Raw genomic sequence first — 21,015 nt, forward strand, 5'->3', positions numbered from 1 at the left:
TTGTATTTTTAGCCGATCGTTTCGCTAGATAAGACCCTTATTCCTCATCTGGTATCGTTTAAAGCTCTTTGAAGCTGCACTGAAACTGACATTTTGACCTTTAACCGTTTGGTGCCCATTGAAGTCCACTATAAGGAGAATAATCCTGGAATGTTTTCATCAAAAACCTTCATTTCTTTTCGACTGAAATAAGAAAGACATGAACATCTTAGATGACATGGGGGTGAGTAAATTATCAGGAAAATTTTATTTGAAAGTGAACTAATCCTTTAAGAGTCTTTTAACAAGAGCAGCAAAAATGACAAATACAAATTTTACTATACTGAGTGTTCGCCAAACACACACCCACACAAACACACACACAATCCAGTTTACCTGCTGTCGCCCTTTCCCAGGTTTCCACTGGATGGGTGGAGGACGGTCTGGTTTCCTTCCATGTCCACAACACATTTTGTCTTTAAGTCTCGTTCTGTAAAACACACATAAAAGGCTTAGTTCACCCAAAAATGAAAATCATCCCATAATTTACTCACCCTCAAGCCATCCTAGGTGTATACGACTTTCTTCTTTCAGCCAAACATAATCAGAGTTATATTAAATAATATACAGCTTCGTAATGGGATTGAATAGCGCACAAGTTTTTGAAGCTCCAAAATGTAATCCAGTATGTTAATAAATGCCTTCTGAAGAGAAGTGATGCATTTTTATAAGAAAAATATCTATATATAAAACTTTATAAACTATAAACGTCACCGTCTTCTGGCAACGGCCGTACACAAGTCTAGTTCCGGCAGAAGAATGACCTCTGACCCGATGCATAAGTTAAAGGTTTACTTTCAAAGATGAAATAAGGGCTGCAGATAATGATGAGAAACACACACACATGATGTGACGGTCACATGGCTTGAAGTTCATACTCACCTCTCCTGTTCATGGGACGCACCCGGACAGCCACTTTCACATTAGACTCATTCACAGCACTGTCATCCATCATGAAGATCTTCTGCACCTGTCTCAAGAGCTCCTGTGTTACTATTTCATCCAGTTATGACACTAACATGCAGCTTTATCTGCCAACATACTCAATATTACAGATTAAAACCTTCATTTATTTGTCATACAGCTCTGAATATTACAAATTCAACTTTTAAACATTGTAAAAAATATTTCAATTGTTTGATCTGTAATAATGTTTCAGAATTTAAAGTTTATGAATGTACTCCAAGAAGTTTTCATAAAGTAAACAAAGTTTTACCTGTTCATGGAGAGTGCGACTGCTCGTTATGTAGCTGTGTGTGTCATTCCGACAGTGATCATGTGGAATCGATACAGATTAAATGCCCAGAACAAACACACTGACTCATCCAGACAGGAATACAACACTTCCACACACACCTACGGAACAAACAGCAATGCTTAGTAAGTGTATTCAAGGGAAAACAGCAATAAATGTTTCGTTTCCTGATCTCTCGCCATCTTACCGTGTTAAACTTCAGCGGATCTTCAGGAGCTTTAGAGCAGGTGAATCACGCACATACGGGACTGACTGACCGTGAATCGAACGAGCAGGTAGAGCGGCGTCATCCGTCACACGAGTGCTGAAATGGGCGGGGCCTATCGGCAAAGAATTGTTTTTGATTGGCCAGATATGCATTATTCTTCTCTCATTTACTATATGCACGGTTACTTCCTGGTTTTCGTTAAAGGATTAGTTCACTTTCAAATGAAAATTTCCTGATAATTTACTCACCTCCATGTCATCCAAGATGTCTTTCTCTCTTCAGTCGAAAAGAAATTAAGGTTTTTGATGAAAACATTCCAGGATTTTTCTTCTTATAGTGGACTTCAATGGAGCACAAACGATTGAAGGTCAAAATTACAGTTTCAGTGCAGCTTCAAAACGTTCTACACGATCCCAGACGAGGAATAAGGGTCTTATCTAGAGAAACCATCGCTATTTTCACACTTTTTTTTTTTTTTACATTTTATACGTTTTAACCATAAATGCTCATCTTGAACTAGCTCTCTTCCAGCACTGCTAAGTGTATTACTGCCCTCCACAGGTACAGTTTGAACTAAATTGTCATATATACAATATGCTAGTGCAAGTATATAACAATTAGTTCAAACTTTGACCTGTGGAGGGCAGTAATACACTTAGCAGTGTCTACACTGCCGGAATTCTAATAGAGAAGAAGAAGAAGAGAGCTAGTTCAAGATGAGCATTTTTTTTTTTTTTTTTTTGAAACCGAGCGATGGTTTCTCTAGATAAGACCCTTATTTCTCTTCTGGGATCGCTGTAAACTGTAATTTTGACCTTCAACCATTTGTGCTCCACTGGAGTCCACTATATGGAGAAAATCCAGGAATGTTTTCATCAAAAACCTTCATTTCTTTTCGACTGAAGAAAGAAAGACATGAACATCTTGGATGACATGGAGGTGAGTAAATTATCAGGAAAAATTTATTTGAAAGTGGACTAATCCTTTAAGCCAGCTCCTGCATTTCACAGCCGCTGTCAGTCAGTGCAGCGCAGATTTCAGCACACTTTTAAAAACACACATTTTATTCAATTAATCTAACTAAAGTGCACAATAAATAATTAATTTTTGAAGCTTTTTTTACATAAAAGTGTGAAAACTGATGGTCGAATTGAATTTAGCCGAGGAGGAACACTGAGGTACGTCTTTATTTATTATTTTTTTTTATTTATTTTTTATGCTGTCTTACGTTTGAATAAAAATTTAAAAAATTTAACACTACCGATGCTCAACTCACCAGCAAATGACATCTCACCGGAAGTTTTCGAGTCAGCTTATATTATTGCGGAAGTTCTAAAGAATGCTCCGTGCATATAGTCAGCTTGTATATTTTCACGCGATTTTCTCTGACTTCATAACTCGCAATTGCGAGTTTATATCTTTATATATATATATATATATATATATATATATATATATATATATATATATCACAATTGCAAGTTGTAAACTCGCGTCATCACAGTCTGTGAAAAATGCATAGACCGATCACCGTATGACAAAGTACCGCAAGAGCGATTGGAGAGCAGATGACTTTTAAATTGCTCTCGCGGTACTTTGATGTCTTACGCCGATCGGTCTGCGCAGCACCGATGCATCTCGGACTGTGATATATTATAATATTATTATAATATAAAATTTACGTTTTAACGTAAATCCTGTAAAGTTTTTCATATTTTTCATACACCATTGGAGTTTTCTTTTGCTGTTTATGCAAATGGAAACACAAAAATATATATAACGAAGTCTCTTGTTCACCGCTATCAAAGTTTACTCAACTATGATGACTTCCGCTTCTGAGAAACCCGGAAATGTGAAAAGTGTCTAAAGTCGCTTTTTTAAAAAATGCATTTCATTTCAATGTCTATAAAAGTTTCTGAGTATCACTATGTAGCTGTAAATGATTGTTTTTTCCCTATTTTTTTTTCCCTATAAATGATTGTTTTTTCCCTATTTTTTCCCTAAATTCATCTGTATATTTGTTTAAAATAATATCATTATATAAACAATTATATAAATATATTATATTTATATAAATTCAGATTATATAAATAACTAAAATGCAAGGAAGTTAAACACAAATGCATGAATAAATAAATAAATAAATATAAGTTTTTTTTTAACAGGGCATTGTTTTGGACATGTACCGTGATATTCTTTAACGTATTTTGGAGCTCCATCTAAATACTGTAATCCATGGTATTGTTTTCAATTTGACAAATTCTATTTATTGTCAAAATAATATATTTTAGAAACAAAAGAATACTCAGAGTCGTAGTGCAGTGTCACTCCTGACCGCTAGGGTGCAAATGCGTGTTTGCCATGAGCTGAATGACACGCACAGTCATACAGTAGAAGAAAAAGACATCAGCCGTGAATATCACCGACTTGTAGAATCACAAAAAACAACAAAGCTAGAAAATCAATTGAGTTTTTGAAGACCAGACATGAAGTTGGTGCGTATATTAGTGTGATTTGTTAATACATAAGTATGATGTATCACATCCCGGTTATTTGTGTTAATTCAGCTACAGTTGAGTCTCAATATTGAGATCAGTAAATGACTCTTTCCATGTGTGTTTGTGTGTGTTTCAGTACTGTCTGTCAGGTCACCCCACTCTGCCCTGTAATGTGCTCAAGTTTAAATCCACCACCATCATGCTGGACTGTGGGCTGGACACAACAGCAGCCCTGTACTTCCTGCCACTGCCTCTGGTGCACAGGTATCAGTACATTAACACTCATCACAATATGACAGTTTTATTATCATTATAACCTGGATCACTCAGAATATATATATATATAGACACTTTAATGTGATTATATTAAATTAATACAGTTATATATATATATATATATATATATATATATATATATATATATATATATATGCATGAATATATATATATATATATATAATATACAAGATATTTATTCATTTTTATTTTGTATTTGGTTATTCTTTGCATTCTGATGCCACTTTACTGTATTGTATTTAAATTTTTTATTGGTACTTATTGGATGTGTATTTTTTTAAAGGTGCAATATGTAATATTTTTGCAGTAAAATACCCAAAAACCACTATGCCAGTGTTATATATTTTGTTCACTTGAGTACTTACAATATCCCAAATGTTTCCAACTATTTGTAAATTGTGAGAAAATTGCAATTTTACCCAAGGCTCCGGGACGTGTGAGGAGTCGCCTGTCAATTGCGTCATACCCGCGTTACCCTCGGTTTCCGGTTTTATTTTGTAGAAACCATGGAAACACCAAAGACGCTTTAATATTTACATGTTTTAATAGACAAGGGAACAACTGTTTGATATGTTTATAGACAGAAAACTAATCATTGTTATATAGCTCAACATGTTTAGTCTTATTGTTTAAATCTAATTGTCTTGATTTTTTGCGAGTACCATGCTTTACCATGCCTCAGAGAAAAACACTATTTTGTGAAGCAGCTAACATAGCATAACAGATGCAGCTTTATTTTTATTAACAGTAATACGGCATTTTCTCCATCATACAATACGTTTTAAAATGAATTGCATGCCATTTATCAACACAATCATCCAGCATTTAATATGATATTGTAAAATCGATCTATCTTACTGCAGTGTGTAACAGTGTCTCACAGCAGCCGCCGAGCGAACGCACAGAGTAACGTTATAACATCATTTTAAACACTCTCAAATGTATCTAATATGATAAACAGAGCTGCGTTACCTCATACCTCATACTCATGACCGGAAAAGCGGAAGCGGCGCCGGCGACTGTGTCATAATAAAAGTCCCGCTGCTCGTGAGGCGTGTGTTGATCAATCGCTCCAGCTCCTCGTTCAGCTCCCACAACACTCGCTCCTGCTCTGCTTCATACTACAGTAACGTTAATAATCTCATCCATGAACATGATTTCTTCCCAAGTCCTATCCCAATTGTTTCCACCGGCTGTGATGTGAAAACCAAGATTTTGCGCTCAAACTTGCCGTCATCAAGCTACGCCTTTGTTTTGAATAGGCCTCTAGCGACCTCTAGTGGACAGAAAATATTACATATTGCACCTTTTATGTTTAATTTAGGGGATCACTAAAGAATTGTTATATTAGTGTATTTGAATATTCAGCATAGAAGATATTATTTTTAATAGATTTTTCTTGCATTAACATTTTTTAATCTAGTGCTAGGGTTAGCATTTTTATTTTACCTCTGTTTTATGTACTAATTATTATCTATTTAGTAAATAAAAATAGCATAAATATCTTCATATCATTGAAATATTATATGTATTATATTCTTATATCTTATATAAAAAGCTTCTAGATATCCTCTGAGCATGTTGTTTATTTTTTTCTATTAAATACTGATAAAAGATTATTTTATTCTGATGATTTACAGTCCAAGACTATCCAAGCTCCCAGGATGGGTTTCCAAGGATGGAGCCATAAACCTGGAAAAAGTGAGTGTTTGCTTGACATGCTTCTTTTATAAATATCATTATATTTCCATATTAAGAAGTTTGTTGTCTGTGTGTTGTAGGAGCTGAAGGAATGCTCAGGGCGCGTGTTTGTGGACTCACAGCCAGAATTTTGCCTCCCTGAAGTAAATATTTGCTCTTCACACAAATTAAACGGTCCCTTCTTCATCGTTTCTTTCTTGTCTGTGGATCAGAAAGTATTTTTCTTAAAGAAACGATTGGACTTTTTTCCAGAAAGAGCTGCTCGACCTCTCCACCATAGACGTGATCCTGATATCAAACTATCACTGCATGATGGCGCTGCCGTATATCACCGAACACACGGGCTTCACGGGGACCGTATACGCCACAGAACCCACCCTACAGATCGGCAGGTCTGCTTCTCAACACACACTACAAGAAATTAATTCTTCTATTCAGCAAGGATGCATTCAATTTTGTCGCACAGTAGCTGACAAATTAATCCCACATTTTATATGTGAATCTACAGTTCATTTTGCAGTAAATGAGAGGATGTTGTAGTAAAGCCACTCATCAACTGCTTTGATTGGGTGTCTGTGATTCAGGTTGCTTATGGAGGAGTTGGTGACATTCATGGAGAGAGTTCCAAAGGCTCATGCTGCCACCTGCTGGAAGAACAAAGAAATACAAAGGCACTGTACTCAATGCAGCTTATTCTAGCCAAGAACCACCCATTTAGACAACCATCTGCTTTATTTAAATGTGACGTTTGTGTGTATTTCAGGCTGCTCCCAGGGCCTTTGAAGGACGCGGTGGACGTCTGGAGCTGGAGGAAGTGTTACAGCATGCAGGAAGTCAATTCTGCCCTCAGTAAAGTCCAGCTGGTGGGATATTCTCAGAAAGTGGTGAGGTCCTCATTTCAACACTCCTATCTAAAACAAAACACCATATAAACTCCTCTGTTTAAACTCTTATCTCTTTCTCTCAGGAGTTGTTCGGAGCGGTGCAGGTCACTCCGCTGAGTTCGGGATATTCACTGGGAAGCTCAAACTGGATCATTCAGTCGCATTATGAGAAAGTGTCTTATGTCTCTGGCTCCTCTCTGCTCACCACACACCCTCAGGTGACGCCACATACACACAGATCACAGCAGACACACAACAGCTGCCTACCTGAACAGTGTTTAAGGCAATCTATGTGTCCTTCAGAGAGAACACAAATCCTTAACGCATGAAAAAATCATCAAAGTCAAGAGAAATTAGTTGTAATATTAACTAAATTAATCATTTATTATGATATTAAATGTATTTGATAATAAAATATGAAAAAACATATTCATTAAATTTAAAATAAAATAAAATAAACATTAAAAAAAAAATCTTTTTATTTTTTTTAGCAGTGTATTCCTAAAAATAGACTTTGAAATCTTATTTCCACCACAAAATAAAAAATAAAAAAGGTAATTGAGACTTTTTTATCTCACAATTCTGACTTTTTTCCAATTGGGAGTTATAAAGTCAGAATTGCAAGATATAAAGTCAGAATTGCGAGATATAAAGTCAGAATTGCGTGATGTAAAGTCAGAATTGCGTGATGTAAAGTCAGAATTGCATGATGTAAAGTCAGAATTGCATGATGTAAAGTCAGAATTGTGTGATATAAAGTCAGAATTGTGTGATATAAAGTCAGAATTGCATGATGTAAAGTCAGAATTGTGTGATATAAAGTCAGAATTGTGTGATATAAAGTCAGAATTGCGTGATGTAAAGTCAGAATTGTGTGATGTAAAGTCAGAATTGCATGATGTAAAGTCAGAATTGCATGATGTAAAGTCAGAATTGTGTGATATAAAGTCAGAATTGCGTGATATAAAGTCAGAATTGCATGATATAAAGTCAGAATTGCATGATATAAAGTCAGAATTGCGTGATGTAAAGTCAGAATTGCGTGATGTAAAGTCAGAATTGTGTGATATAAAGTCAGAATTGCATGATATAAAGTCAGAATTGCATGGAATAAAGTCAGAATTGTGTGAAATACTCTAAATTGCAAGATATAAACTCACAATTGCAAATTGTAAAGTCAGAACTGCATAATATAAACTCTCAATTCTGACTTTTTTCTCAGAATTGTGTTTATATCTCGCAAATTTGACTTTATAACATGCAATTGTGAGTTTATATCATGCAATTGTGAGAAAAAAAGTCAGAATTGTGAGATAAAAAGTCACAATTACCTTTTTTATTTTTTATTTCATGGCAGAAACAAGCTTCCATAGTTTTTCCCACTATTTGTGTTATGTATTTTTATGCATTACATAGCTTAGAAACACACTAACATCAAACTCTGTTGAAATCAATGTTTTTATTGCTAACTAAAAATAAAACGATTAATAATCATTTTTTGTTAACTAGAAATAAAGCTGGGATATATGTATATATGAAAAACTTGACAAAAACAAATGATGCCTTGGCAATAAATTGAAAGTTGAAGAACTAAAACTGAAATAAAAATAATTTAAAGCTAAATAGAAATCTAATAAAAATGACAAAACCACGTAACATAAATATTAAAACTTAAAGGTCCCGTTCTTCGTGATCCCATGTTTCAAACTTTAGTTAGTGTGTAATGTTGTTGTTAGAGTATAAATAAAATCTGTAAAATTTTAAAGCTCAAAGTTCAATGCCAAGCGAGATATTTTATTTAACAGAAGTCGCCTACATCGAACGGCCAGTTTGGACTACATCCGTCTACTTCCTTCTTTAATGACGTCACTAAAACAGTTTTTTGACTAACCTCCGCCCACAGGAATACACAAGAGTTGCGTTTGTAGAGTGTGTTTGTCGCCATGTCGTCGAAACGCTGTTATTTTCATCCCGCAGTCCAATCACCGGGTCTGATTCCGGCTCAAATTGATAGGGTAAAATTAAAGACATGTTTACAATAACACTGAGCGCGTGCATCTCCACGTTATGGTAAGAGGCGTGACCTTTCCGGGCAAGATGCGCTAAGCTGCTGTCGAATCACAACACAGGAAGCGCTGGCACAATCAGAACTCGTTACGTATTTCTGAAGGAGGGACTTCATAGAACAAGGAAGTCATCAGCCCGTTTTTATGACAGTGGAAACAGCGGTATACAGATAAGTAAATTATGTGAAAAATACTGTGTTTTTTTACACGCGAAACATGAACACATGTTATATTGCACACTATAAACACAATCAAAGCTTCAAAAAACCACGAAAAACGGGACCTTTAAACTAAAATTAAAATGAAATTATAAAAATTATAATTAATAAATTAATAAAAAATATAATTAATAATAATTATAAAAAGTTAATTCAAAATATTATTAAATACTTTGATAGTATAGAAATAATCAATATAATTAACAACACTGCACAAAAAAAAATATTGGTGTAGAAACAATTTTTCACTCAGAAATTGCTAGTTCTCTCAAAAATGTTTCAATTAATTACAAATATTAAAAACACATTGAATTAAACACTAGTACACTTGAAGTTTTGAAAGACTAAAACAGTATGTAAAATGCAGTAGTTTTTGTTTTATTTACAACTTTAAACCTTTTTTTACACAGTATGGTTGAGTCTGTTGTGTTTTGTAACATGCTAACATCCAAGATTCTACCCTAAATAGTGCACTTGATGTGGACTTACAGTCTGGTGGCCTTCAGTCCATAAGAAGTGTCCTATTTATCAATTTATATTTCTGATGGGTGTTCATGAGCGTGCATTTGATGCAAAATATTAACCAGCTGTTTAAGTGTCACAAGTGTTAATTGTGACAAGGACAATCATGAGTACAGGCTCTCGTGCGCCTCTCAACATGCTAACGTCAAACTCTGTTGGAATCAACTGAGCGTTGAGTCTCTAGCGCACTGCACTGCAGATCATTTATTTATGAGGTTCCATTTCACTTAAAATGCTGCCTATGTAGACGGTATACGAAGACTTTTTCGCCTTTGCTATAAATCAGACGTTTGTAATGGGTTATGGATTTTGTATTTTGAGCGATTTGAGACGTGTGTTGTGTTGTGCAGCCCATGGAGCAGAGCTCTCTGAAGAACAGCGACGTTCTCATCCTGACAGGCCTGACCCAAATCCCCACCGCCAACCCCGACGGCATGCTGGGAGAATTCTGCAGCAACCTGGGTGAGTTTCACTTACCTGCCTGATTTAGTGTGTTGTGTAACAGTGCGTCTGACTGCGCTCAACTTTTACCTTTTCTCTCTCAGCCATGACGATCCGTGCCGGCGGGAACGTGCTGGTCCCGTGTTATTCCTCGGGTGTCATCTACGACCTGCTGGAGTGTCTGTATCAGTTCATGGACTCGGCTAACCTGGGAACCACCCCGTTCTACTTCATCTCCCCCGTGGCCAACAGCTCGCTGGAGTTCTCGCAGATCTTTGCCGAATGGTACGATCACAATCGGCTTCCAGTAACGGGCTTGATTTAAAATATAGATTAAAAAAGCAGATAGAATGTCTTTTTTATTCTTACAAAAAAAAAGTGCCATGGTAATCATAGTTTCTGCTAGAATTTAATATTCAATTATTGGAAACATCACTGAAATTCATTGGTTTGATCTCCCTGACAGTAGGAGCTTTGGTGTGTTGGCACATACTATGGTTACCATGGTAATGTTTCATTTCTGCTCAAGAATAGCTCATTCTCTGGCTGTTTTCCCCTCCTGCTTTGTGTTTGTGTTGAAGGTTGTGTCAGAACAAGCAGTCTAAAGTTTATCTGCCCGAGCCACCGTTTCCTCATGCAGAGGTAAAAAAAAACCTTCTAAATCATCATCCAAACACATCCCTGTAATGACACATACGGGTTTGTCGTTCACTGACTGTCATGTTTTGTGTTGTTTTTCAAGCTGATTCAGACGAATAAACTGAAGCATTACCCCAGTATTCATGGAGACTTCAGCAGTGAGTTCCGGCAGCCGTGTGTGGTGTTCACGGGTCACCCGTCCCTGCGCTTCGGTGATGTGGTGCACTTCATGGAGCTGTGGGGAAAATCCGGCCTCAACACCATCATTTTCACTGGTGAGATCAAACTGATCAGTAATACTTCTGACTGGAATATTCATAAGTTTAACATGCAAAATTTTGGGGCCAGTAAAATTTTTTTTTGAAAGAAATTATTACTTTTATTTAGCAAGTATGCATTGAAATGATCAAAAGTGACAGTAACTATGTTTTCATCCACCTATTTTTACATGCATTTTGGGATTTTGCATAAAAAATGCTGGATGGAAATGCCAAAATGCGCATTAAAAACGCATGCGCTCAATTGAGTCGGATAAACTTTTATCTGATAAGAAAACATGCGCATAAACTACAATGGAAACACATTTCCTTGATGCGCATCAAAAAAGACGTGTCTTTGCAGCATAAATGTGCAATTTTGGATGGAAACATAGCTAGTAAAGACATTTATAATGTTACAAAAGATTTTACGGAGCCCCACACATGACATGCAAGAAAAAAAAAGGTTGTGCACACGATTTACTATTTCGTTCCCTGGATTTTCTAAATCGTGCGCACAATTTAGCAATTCGAAGGAACAAATTAGTAAATAACGGTTTCCACAAAAATATGAAGCAGCACAACTGTTTTCAACATTGATAATAATCAGAAATGTTTCTTGAGCAGCAAATCAACATATTAGAATGATTTCTGAAGGATCATGTGACACTGAAGACTGGAGTAATGATGCTGAATATATTTAGCTTTAATCACTGGAATAAATTACATTTTAAAATATATTCAAATAGAAAACAATCACTCGAAATTGTAATATTTCTTATTTTTTAGAGCCGGACTTCTCCTACCTGGACGCTCTGGCTCCGTATCAGCCGCTGGCAATGAAGTGTGTTTACTGCCCTATAGACACACGACTCAACTTCCACCAGGTGTCCAAACTCCTGAAGGACATCCAGGTACACTCTGTTCCTCCTGAAAGGTCAAATGTTTACAGTGTAGTCATTAAATCATTAAATGATGAATTCAGTTGATTGAATCAGTGACCCGTTCCCTTCTGTTCTCCCATCAGCCTCTTCATGTGGTGTGTCCAGAGCCGTACACGCAGCCTCCTCCGGCTCAGCCTCACCGCTCAGACCTGATGCTGGAGCTGCAGCCGCCGCCCATGGCCTACCGCCGCTGCTCCGTCCTGGGGCTTCCCTTCAGACGCCGCTATGAACGCATTCACCTGCTGCCTGAGGTCAGAGCCACAACAAACTCTCAGTGTCATTCAATTATTCATTTCTAATGGCATGTAGAGATTGACTGATGTCCAGCCTAGAAAAATTGACATCTCCTTCACCTTTTATTCAAATATTATTAAAGATTAAAGATTTTATAAGCATATTGCATAGTTGTGCTTGGAGTCAATTGTTTTATGTGTGAAAACGCAATGAAACATGCCAAATTTTGCAGACATCATTTTTGGCCAGACTGTCATACAAACAAATTATGAACACATGCAAAAATGATAGAGAACAAATGAAATATTAATAATTGGTTATGTTGTAGCCAATTTATGATTTTTCCTGTATGCTTTTTTTTTTTTTGCATAGTAAAATAAAACCTGTAGCTGTAGTGCAAATAATTATGTCATATATATATATACAGTACAGTCCAAAAGTTTAGAACCACTAAGATTTTTAATGTTTTTAAAAGAAGTTTCGTCTGCTCACCAAGGCTACATTTATTTAATTAAAAATACAGTAAAAAACAGTAATATTGTGAAATATTATTACAATTTAAAATAACTGTTTTCTATTTGAATATATTTGACAAAGTAATTTATTCCTGTGATGCAAAGCTGAATTTTCAGCATCATTACTCCAGTCTTCAGTGTCACATGATCCTTCAGAAATCATTCTAATATGCTGATCTGCTGCTCAAGAAACATTTAATGTGTACAATTGTACAAAATATTTGTGTACAATATTTTTTTTCAGGATTATTTGATGAATAGAAAGTTCAAAAGAACAGTGTTTATCTGAAATCTAATCTTTTGTAACATTATAAATGTCTTTACTGCAACTTTTGATTGATTTAATGCATCCTTGCTGAATAAAAGTATTCATTTCTTTAATTTTTTTTCAAAAAAATAAAAATAAAAATTCTTACTGACCCCAAACTTTTAAACGGTAGTGTATAATGCTACAGAAGCTTTGTATTTCAGATAAATGCTGTTCTTTTGAACTTTCTATTCATCAAGGAATCCTGAAAAAAAAAAAGTACACAACTGTTTTCAACATTGAAAATAATCATAAATGTTTATTGAGCAGCAAATCAACATATTAGAATGATTTCTGAAGGATCATGTGACACTGAAGACTGGAGTAACGATGCTGAAAATTCAGCTTTGCATCACAGGAATAAATTACTTTGTCAAATATATTTAAATAGTACACAGTTATTTTAAATTGTAATAATATTTCACAATATTACTGTTTTTTACTGTATTTTTAATTAAATAAATGTAGCCTTGGTGAGCAGACGAAACTTCTTTTGAAAACATTAAAAATCTTAGTGGTTCCAAACTTTTGGACTTCACTGTATATATTCACTTATTTTAATTTTAGTACAATTTTTATTAAAGTGTTTTTCTCTTTGGTTTTTAATTTTTTTGTAAAAAAAAAAAAAATATATATATATATATATATATATATATATATATATATATATATATATATATATATATATATATATATATATATATATATAATTTTTTTTTTTTTTTTTTTTCAGTTTTAGTTCAGTTAGTAATTTTAGTATTTTAACAAACTTATTTTTAAGTTAATTTTTTAATATTTTTTTTATTTAGTCTAAGTTTTTTCATAATGTATTAATGTATGGTTTAAGGTTTTCATAATGTATGTTTATAATGCATCTGAAGTTAGTTGTTTGTCATGTGTTTTAATGCATTACACTACCTAAAGGTGTAACAATGAATAAATAAGTATTGTAATGTATTATAACTGTGGTTTCAATTATTCATGAGACCATAAAATGCATTACAAGGCATAATTAATGCATTAAAAATACTTTTATAATGCATTATATATAAAGGCTTTAAGTAAAGTGTTTCCAAATATATATTTTTTATATTTAGTTTTTGGTAACAATAACAACTCTGGTCAAAAAGCATAAGAATATTGTGTAAATTGTGTAAATAAATAGTGTCAAGTAATATAAAACTATATCAGTCGATATCTGTTGCGTATGTTCAGTATCTCAGTCTCTTTTCTCTCTGTAAACATCCAGCTTGCCAAATCTCTTGTTCCTGCTGAGATTAAACCCGGCGTCTCTGTCGCTACAGTGTCTGCGGTTCTGCAGTCCAAGGACAACAAGCACGTACTGCAGGTCAGTGTGTGTGAACTGACCATTTGTTCAGTGCAACATCCTGATAAACACCTCGTGTCATGCATGAATTTGCTCAAATTGCTCTGAACATTGTCTGATGCATTTTCTGATCCCACTTTATAACCAATTACATGACTCGTAAACTACAGTTTAGTCATCCATCTTGAACACACGGGCATTCTGACATTTACAATGCAAAACTCCCTTTGCAGTCCACTCAGAACATTTTTGGAAACTAAAGCACAGAAACAGCTCGTTCTTCATGAAATCTGTATGGTTATGAAATCACAACCATGAGCACATAAATGACATGAAAAAACATTTATACTGCCATATTCTCAAAGTTCTGGTTGATGATGGTATCTGTCACGATATGCACATTTCTATGGAAAAGTGATTCAAAAACCATTGAAAAAAACCAAGGGTCATTTGAGTATTGTAAATAAATAACATATATCAATAATATACAGTAATACAATACCAGTAAAAGAAATAACAGTAATTTTTTTATTATTTATTATAACACATGAAAAAGTACAAATTTAAATATACAGTTTTAACAATATCAAATTATATATATATTTAAAAAAAAAAAAATACACAACCATGAGAGAAAATAAAGAAAGGTTAATCTGAGTATTGTAAATTACAAAGAAAAAAAGTAAAAAAAATAATTACAAGTTTTTAATTACCTATTGAGAGAATATATATATATATATATATATATATATATATATATATATATATATATGTGTATGTGAGTGTGTGTAGTGTTACAAAAAGTAACAAAAAAATTTGTAAAAAAAGTAAAAAAAAAAAAAATTACAAGTTTTTAATTATTTAACTACCTATTTGTGTGAGGAAAAAAAAAAAAAAAAAAAAAAAAAAATATATATATATATATATATATATAATATATGTGTGTGTGCGTTTTAAAACCACAAGAGAAAATAAAGTTAAAAAAAGTTTTAAAAAAACAATAATTGGTGATGATGATGATAACAATATATTTCAAAATAAATAATTACTAATAATAATATAATTCAAAAAACAAATTTATCTGTATGTTTTTTGAACAACTAAGGCTTTGCTCATTTTCACCCATCTCGAGGCCTATTCACTATTCAGCAACTTTGCCACTTACACAATAAGGAAGTGAGAGAAAAAATAAATGTTTTGTAAAAAAAAGTCCCTTTAAAGTAAAACATATACTTCACACACGTATGTTCAGACATCTGGTTATCTAGACGCATTTGTATTTACATACCTGTATGTTTCAGGCCTAAGAGTTGATATTTTACTAAGCTTTTATCTGCGTGTGTGTGTGTGTTTTTTATAGCCGGTGCCTAAACCTGCTCCAGTGCCGCCCAGTAAGAAGAGGAAGAGGGTGATCGAGGAACCACCAGAGGTCCTGAACCCTAAACCTCTGCTCAGCGGGGCGGTTCCTCTGGAGCCTTTCCTGGCCACACTGCACAAGGTATGAGAAACACTCAATCACCTCCAGCTCTCCTGGTTCTGTACCGTCATGTGACGTGAGCTGAACAGAGTTCAAACCGCCTGTAGGTTAAAGTCAAGCCGGGACAAGAGTTTGATGAATGTAACAGACACTCAAATGACTGTGAGTGTCTATAGTCACTTTCACCTGTGAAATACAGTCTGTGTGATGTCCCGGGGCGGTAGAGAGAGAACCGCACACCTGACGGTGGTAATTCAACCCGCGCAAACTACTGACACAAAGATCTGCCCCTAAAGATACACTCTTTGAGTCTCAGGCGGCGCTAGAATGTACCGCCAGCAGCAGTAAACACAATGTTCGTGAACTCAGTTAAAAACAAGAGGAAGTGAGAGAAATCCACCGATCCTGTGAGAACAAGCGGCATCAACATTAACATGCAGGGAAATGCTTGGATCCCAAATGGCAGATTCTGGCAGCACTTCTGCAGGCGTCCGGAACATCGATTAGACGCTAATTAATCTGGAAACGAAATGAATTTCTCTAATGATTCTGAAGGAAGGTGACTTCCTGCTCAAGGTGACTTTGAGAGCTGCTAATAAACTCTCTTAGCTTCTTGGAAAAGTGCTTTAGTGCTGATCGAGCAGGTGTGCCGAAGCGGCTGCTGGCTTTTTATCACACAGTTGGTATTTTTTCTCAGATTGAACTACATGTACGTGTCAGTTGTAAGTGAGATGGGTTTTTTTGGTTTGTTTTTTTTTTGGTTTTTTTTAGCATTTTAAGTGTAAAAAAAAAAATGAGTGGATTTTTTTGTTTTTTACTTTTGGTGTATATGTATATACATATTTTGTATATATATATATATATATATATATATATATATATATATATATATACACACACATACATAAAAAAAATATATATATATACACACACACATACATAAATAATATATATATATATATATATGTGTGTGTGTGTGTATATATATAAATATAGTATTGCTTACTATTTTTGTATTACTTGTATATTATAGTATTTAATGTTTATAAGTATTTTTTTTATTTTAGTGTAGGTTTTAGTAATGTTTTTATTTGCTTTTGTCGTTTAAAAAAAACAATATATTTCTTAAAATATTTCTATTTAGTTTTTTATTTTTATTTAGTGCTGTCAAATTGATTAATCGCGATTAATCACATCTAACAAAAGTTTATATGTGTGTGCATGAATGTTTATATATATATATACACTACCGTTCAAAAGTTTGGGGTCAGTAAGATTTTTTAATGTTTTAAAAGAAGTATCTTCTGCTCACCAAGCCTGCATTTATTTAATTAAAAATACAAACAAAAACAGTAATGTTGTGAAATATTATTCCAATTTAAAACCGCTGTTTTCTATGTCAATATACAGTAAAGTGTAATTTATTCCAGTCTTCAGTGTCACATGATCCTTCAGAAATCATTCTAATATGATGATTTGATGCTCAATAAACATTCATTATTATTATCAATGTTGAAAACAGTTGTGTAAAAAAATGAATAGAAAGTTCAAAAGAACAGCATTTATTTAAAATAGAATATTTTCTAACATTATAATTGTCTTTACTGTAACTTTTGATCAGTTTAACTCATCCTTGATGAATAAAAGTATTGATTAATTTTATTTCTATCCCCCAAAAATAAAAATAAAATTCTTACTGACCCCAAACTTTTGAACAGTAGTTACAAAAGATTTAGTTTTCAGACAAATGCTGTTCTTTTGAACTTTCTATTCATCATAGCATCATGAAATAAAACTGTAAATAACTGTTTTCAACATTGATAATAATAATGAATGTTTCTTGAGCATCAAATCATCATATTAGATTGATTTCTAAAGGATCATGTGACACTGAAGACTGAAGTAATGATGCTGAAAATTCAGCTTTGATCACAGGAATAAATTACACTTTACTGTATATTGACATAGAAAACAGCTGATTTAAATTGGAATAATATTTCACAATTTTACTGTTTTTGTTTGTATTTTTAATCAAATAAATGCAGGCTTGGTGAGCAGAAGATACTTCTTTTAAAACATTAAAAAATCTTACTGACCCCAAACTTTTGAACGGTAGTGTATATATATAACTTTTTTAGATGCGTTTATTCACGATTAATTGATTTGACCGTTTTAGTCAATATTATATTCAATATAAACATGTTTTATTTTCTTAGTAACCAAGATTTTTCATCTAATATTTATATTTGAATTCAGCTTTTTTCAAATTCTGATTTTTGTTTCAGTAGTTCTAATTAACAATTTAGTTACAATGATCTGTGTTTATTTATTTATACATTTGTTTATTATTGTGCGTTTTGACATTTTGATATGTCTGGTTTTAGCATGTAAAATACTAGATTTGTGCTTTAGTTTGAACACTTTTTCATTAGTTTACCCAGAGCACCCTAGCAACAGATGGAATGACATAGTAATGCCCTAGCAACTGCATAGCAATGTGTTAAAAACACTCAGAAAACTATAGCAATGTTTCAACTACATAACAACATACAGGCAACTCAAATCACCTTAGCAGTCACATTTCAGCAAAATGTAAAAAGTAATGGTTTGACAGTAATATCGTCATGGCTTTCTGGTATAAGTGAGAATGGAACGGAGAGCTCATTTGTGTGATTATAATCTCCATTATCTCACACACATTTGAGTTGTCAGGCCGCTGAAGTGAGCCGAGGGCGGATCGGGTTAAACCGAGGACGCTCTCAGGAACCGCAGAATGATGACGCAGCTGGAGATGCTGCTAAATGGGCCGCTGAGAGCCAGTTGGTTTGACCGCAGCTGTTATTACGGTGTAAAGCGTCCCAGATCTCCACCATTAACCATTAACCTGAGACCTGCTGCTCAATGACGAAGCCTGATGCTTTTCAACAGACCTTTGAAGTATCAAACCTCTTGGATAAATGAGAATAAGCCAATTAAAACAAATCAATCCCCAGATGAACTTTGAGATGCATATTGAGTGCTGTGCTGGAGTAATTAACATCGTTTATAGTTCTCTGTAGAAATCAAAGAGTCAAAGACGAAGGAGAGTCAGAAATATTGGGATACTGAGAATTGTTAACGATACCCGAGTTGGCCCATGTGATATTTCAGTTTTTCTTTTTTAATAAATCTGCAAAAATGTCAACAATTCTGTGTTTTTCTGTCAATATGGGGTGCTGTGTGTACATTAATGAGGAAAAAAATGAACTTAAATGATTTTAGCAAATGGCTGCAATATAACAAAGAGTGAAAAATTTAAGGGGGTCTGAATACTTTCCGTACCCACTGAATATCAAAGCAAAAATATGTATGTGAAACTGCATATTATGCAACATTAAATGTTTCAAAACGATGATATTTACAGCATAAAGATCTTAAATCACTAACCGCGTGTCGTGTCTCTCCTGGTAGAACGGCATCATGGAGGTGAGGGTGGAGGAGACGGCAGACGGTCACATTCTTCACCTGCAGGCGGAGGATGTGCTCATCCAGCTGGAGGAAGATGGCACACACATCATCTGCGACAACAACGAGCCCCTGCGGACCGCGCTGAGAGACCTGGTGCTGCGATTCCTGCAGAAACTATGACCTCTGACCTCTCTGATCCCGTCGCTGTGGATATTTGGCTCGCAGGGCGTTAATGACTTGACTTGTCAATAAAGTGGCTCATCTGCACATCCAGAGCCAGAAACCAGGATCCAGAATGACTGTATATGGCTGATGAACTTCTTTTTTTGACATGAGTGTAGACAGGTTTTATAATGTATCATCATTAATGTAATGTTTGGATGGAGACTTTTGTAACATTGTAAAATAACGTTGGAATAAAACTTTTTTCTATATTTGTTTAAGCCTGTTTAAAACTCATCCAGAAAGTCTTGTCATTTTCTCGCCCACATATTCAAACTCGACATGCCCCATTCAGTTATGTGATGTGCCAATTGCTGCATTGCATATGCATGTCAAAACTATGACAGTGAATAACAACTTCATAAATTCTCCTTTTGTGTTTCATAGAACAAAATCATATTGGTTTGAGTATGAGCATTTAAGTCACATTTGATCTGTAGTTTGTTTCTAGATTGTTTCAGCAGCACCAGAGGTCAAGTTGAGTTGAGTTTATAAATGCAGACTTTATAAAACGCTCTAATTCCTGAAGTTTGTGGGCCTTTTCTGTGAATTAAAGGTGCCCTAGAACTTTTTTTAAAAAGATGTAATATAAGTCTAAGGTGTCCCCTGAATGTGTCTGTGAAGTTTCAGCTCAAAATACCCCATAGATTTTTTTTTAATTCATTTTTTTAACTGCCTATTTTGGGGCATCATTATAAATGAGCCGATTCAGGGCTACTGGCCCTTTAATTCTCCTGCTACACGCCCACGGAGCTCGCGCTTGCCTTGAACAGTGCATAAACAGAGTTTACACAGCTAATATAACCCTCAAATGGATCTTTACAAAGTGTTCGTCATGCATGTGGCGTGCATGCATTATGTGAGTATTGTATACTGTTATGTTGTTTACATTGATTCTGAATGAATTTGAGGCTGTGCTCCGTGGCTAACGGCTAATGCTACACTGTTGGAGAGATTTATAAAGAATGAAGTTGTGTTTATGCATTATACAGACTGCAAGTGTTTAAAAATGAAAATAGCGACAGCTCTCTTGTCTCCGTGAATACAGTAAGAAACGATGGTAACTTTAACCACATTTAACAGTACATTAGCAACATGCTAACAAAACATTTGGAAAGACAATTTACAAATATCACTAAAAATATCATGATATCATGGATCATGTCAGTTATTATTGCTCCATCTGCCATTTTTCGCTATTGTTCTTGCTTGCTTACCTAGTCTGATGATTCAGCTGTGCACAGATACAGACGTTACTGGCTGAGCTTGTCTAATGCCTTTCATAATGTTTCATAATGAACATGGGCTGGCATATGCAAATATTGGGGCGTACACCCCGACTGTTACGTAGCAGTCGGTGTTATGTTGAGATTCGCCTGTTCTTCAGAGGTCTTTTAAACAAATTAGATTTATATAAGAAGGAGGAAACAATGGAGTTTGAGACTCACTGTATGTCATTTCCATGTACTGAACTCTTGTTATTCAACTATGCCAAGATAAATTCAATTTTTCATTCG

General features: G+C 34.5%; 2 protein-coding genes across 5 annotated transcripts in view; one reads left to right on the forward strand and one right to left on the reverse strand.

Annotated features, from left to right (window-relative positions):
- kif13bb (kinesin family member 13Bb) overlaps positions 1–1,643 on the reverse strand; it is a 37,815-nt gene extending 36,172 nt beyond the window's left edge. For 3 of the 4 annotated variants that reach the window (XM_048208040.1, XM_048208041.1, XM_048208038.1), the window contains exons 1-4: positions 1,482–1,643; positions 1,256–1,395; positions 922–1,009; positions 376–469 (exon numbers count right to left, since the gene is read on the reverse strand). In XM_048208040.1, the coding sequence (XP_048063997.1) occupies positions 376–469; positions 922–994 (167 nt within the window). In that variant the 5' untranslated portion in view covers positions 995–1,009; positions 1,256–1,395; positions 1,482–1,643. The other variant, XM_048208039.1, reaches the window with a different exon arrangement.
- A 2,193-nt stretch (positions 1,644–3,836) lies between these two features.
- Positions 3,837–19,735, forward strand: ints9 (integrator complex subunit 9). Its single transcript, XM_048208052.1, has 17 exons — positions 3,837–3,997; positions 4,137–4,264; positions 5,938–5,998; positions 6,079–6,141; positions 6,251–6,390; positions 6,583–6,669; positions 6,762–6,882; positions 6,966–7,100; positions 10,039–10,150; positions 10,234–10,414; positions 10,711–10,771; positions 10,872–11,043; positions 11,815–11,939; positions 12,053–12,220; positions 14,275–14,373; positions 15,713–15,850; positions 19,280–19,735. Exons 1-17 carry the CDS (start codon positions 3,989–3,991, stop codon positions 19,454–19,456), a joined length of 1,977 nt encoding a protein of 658 aa, XP_048064009.1. The 5' UTR covers positions 3,837–3,988; the 3' UTR covers positions 19,457–19,735.
- Positions 19,736–21,015: the final 1,280 nt, after the last annotated feature.

The sequence above is a fragment of the Megalobrama amblycephala genome, linkage group LG11 (assembly GCF_018812025.1).
Source record: "Megalobrama amblycephala isolate DHTTF-2021 linkage group LG11, ASM1881202v1, whole genome shotgun sequence".
Lineage (NCBI taxonomy): Eukaryota > Metazoa > Chordata > Actinopteri > Cypriniformes > Xenocyprididae > Megalobrama > Megalobrama amblycephala.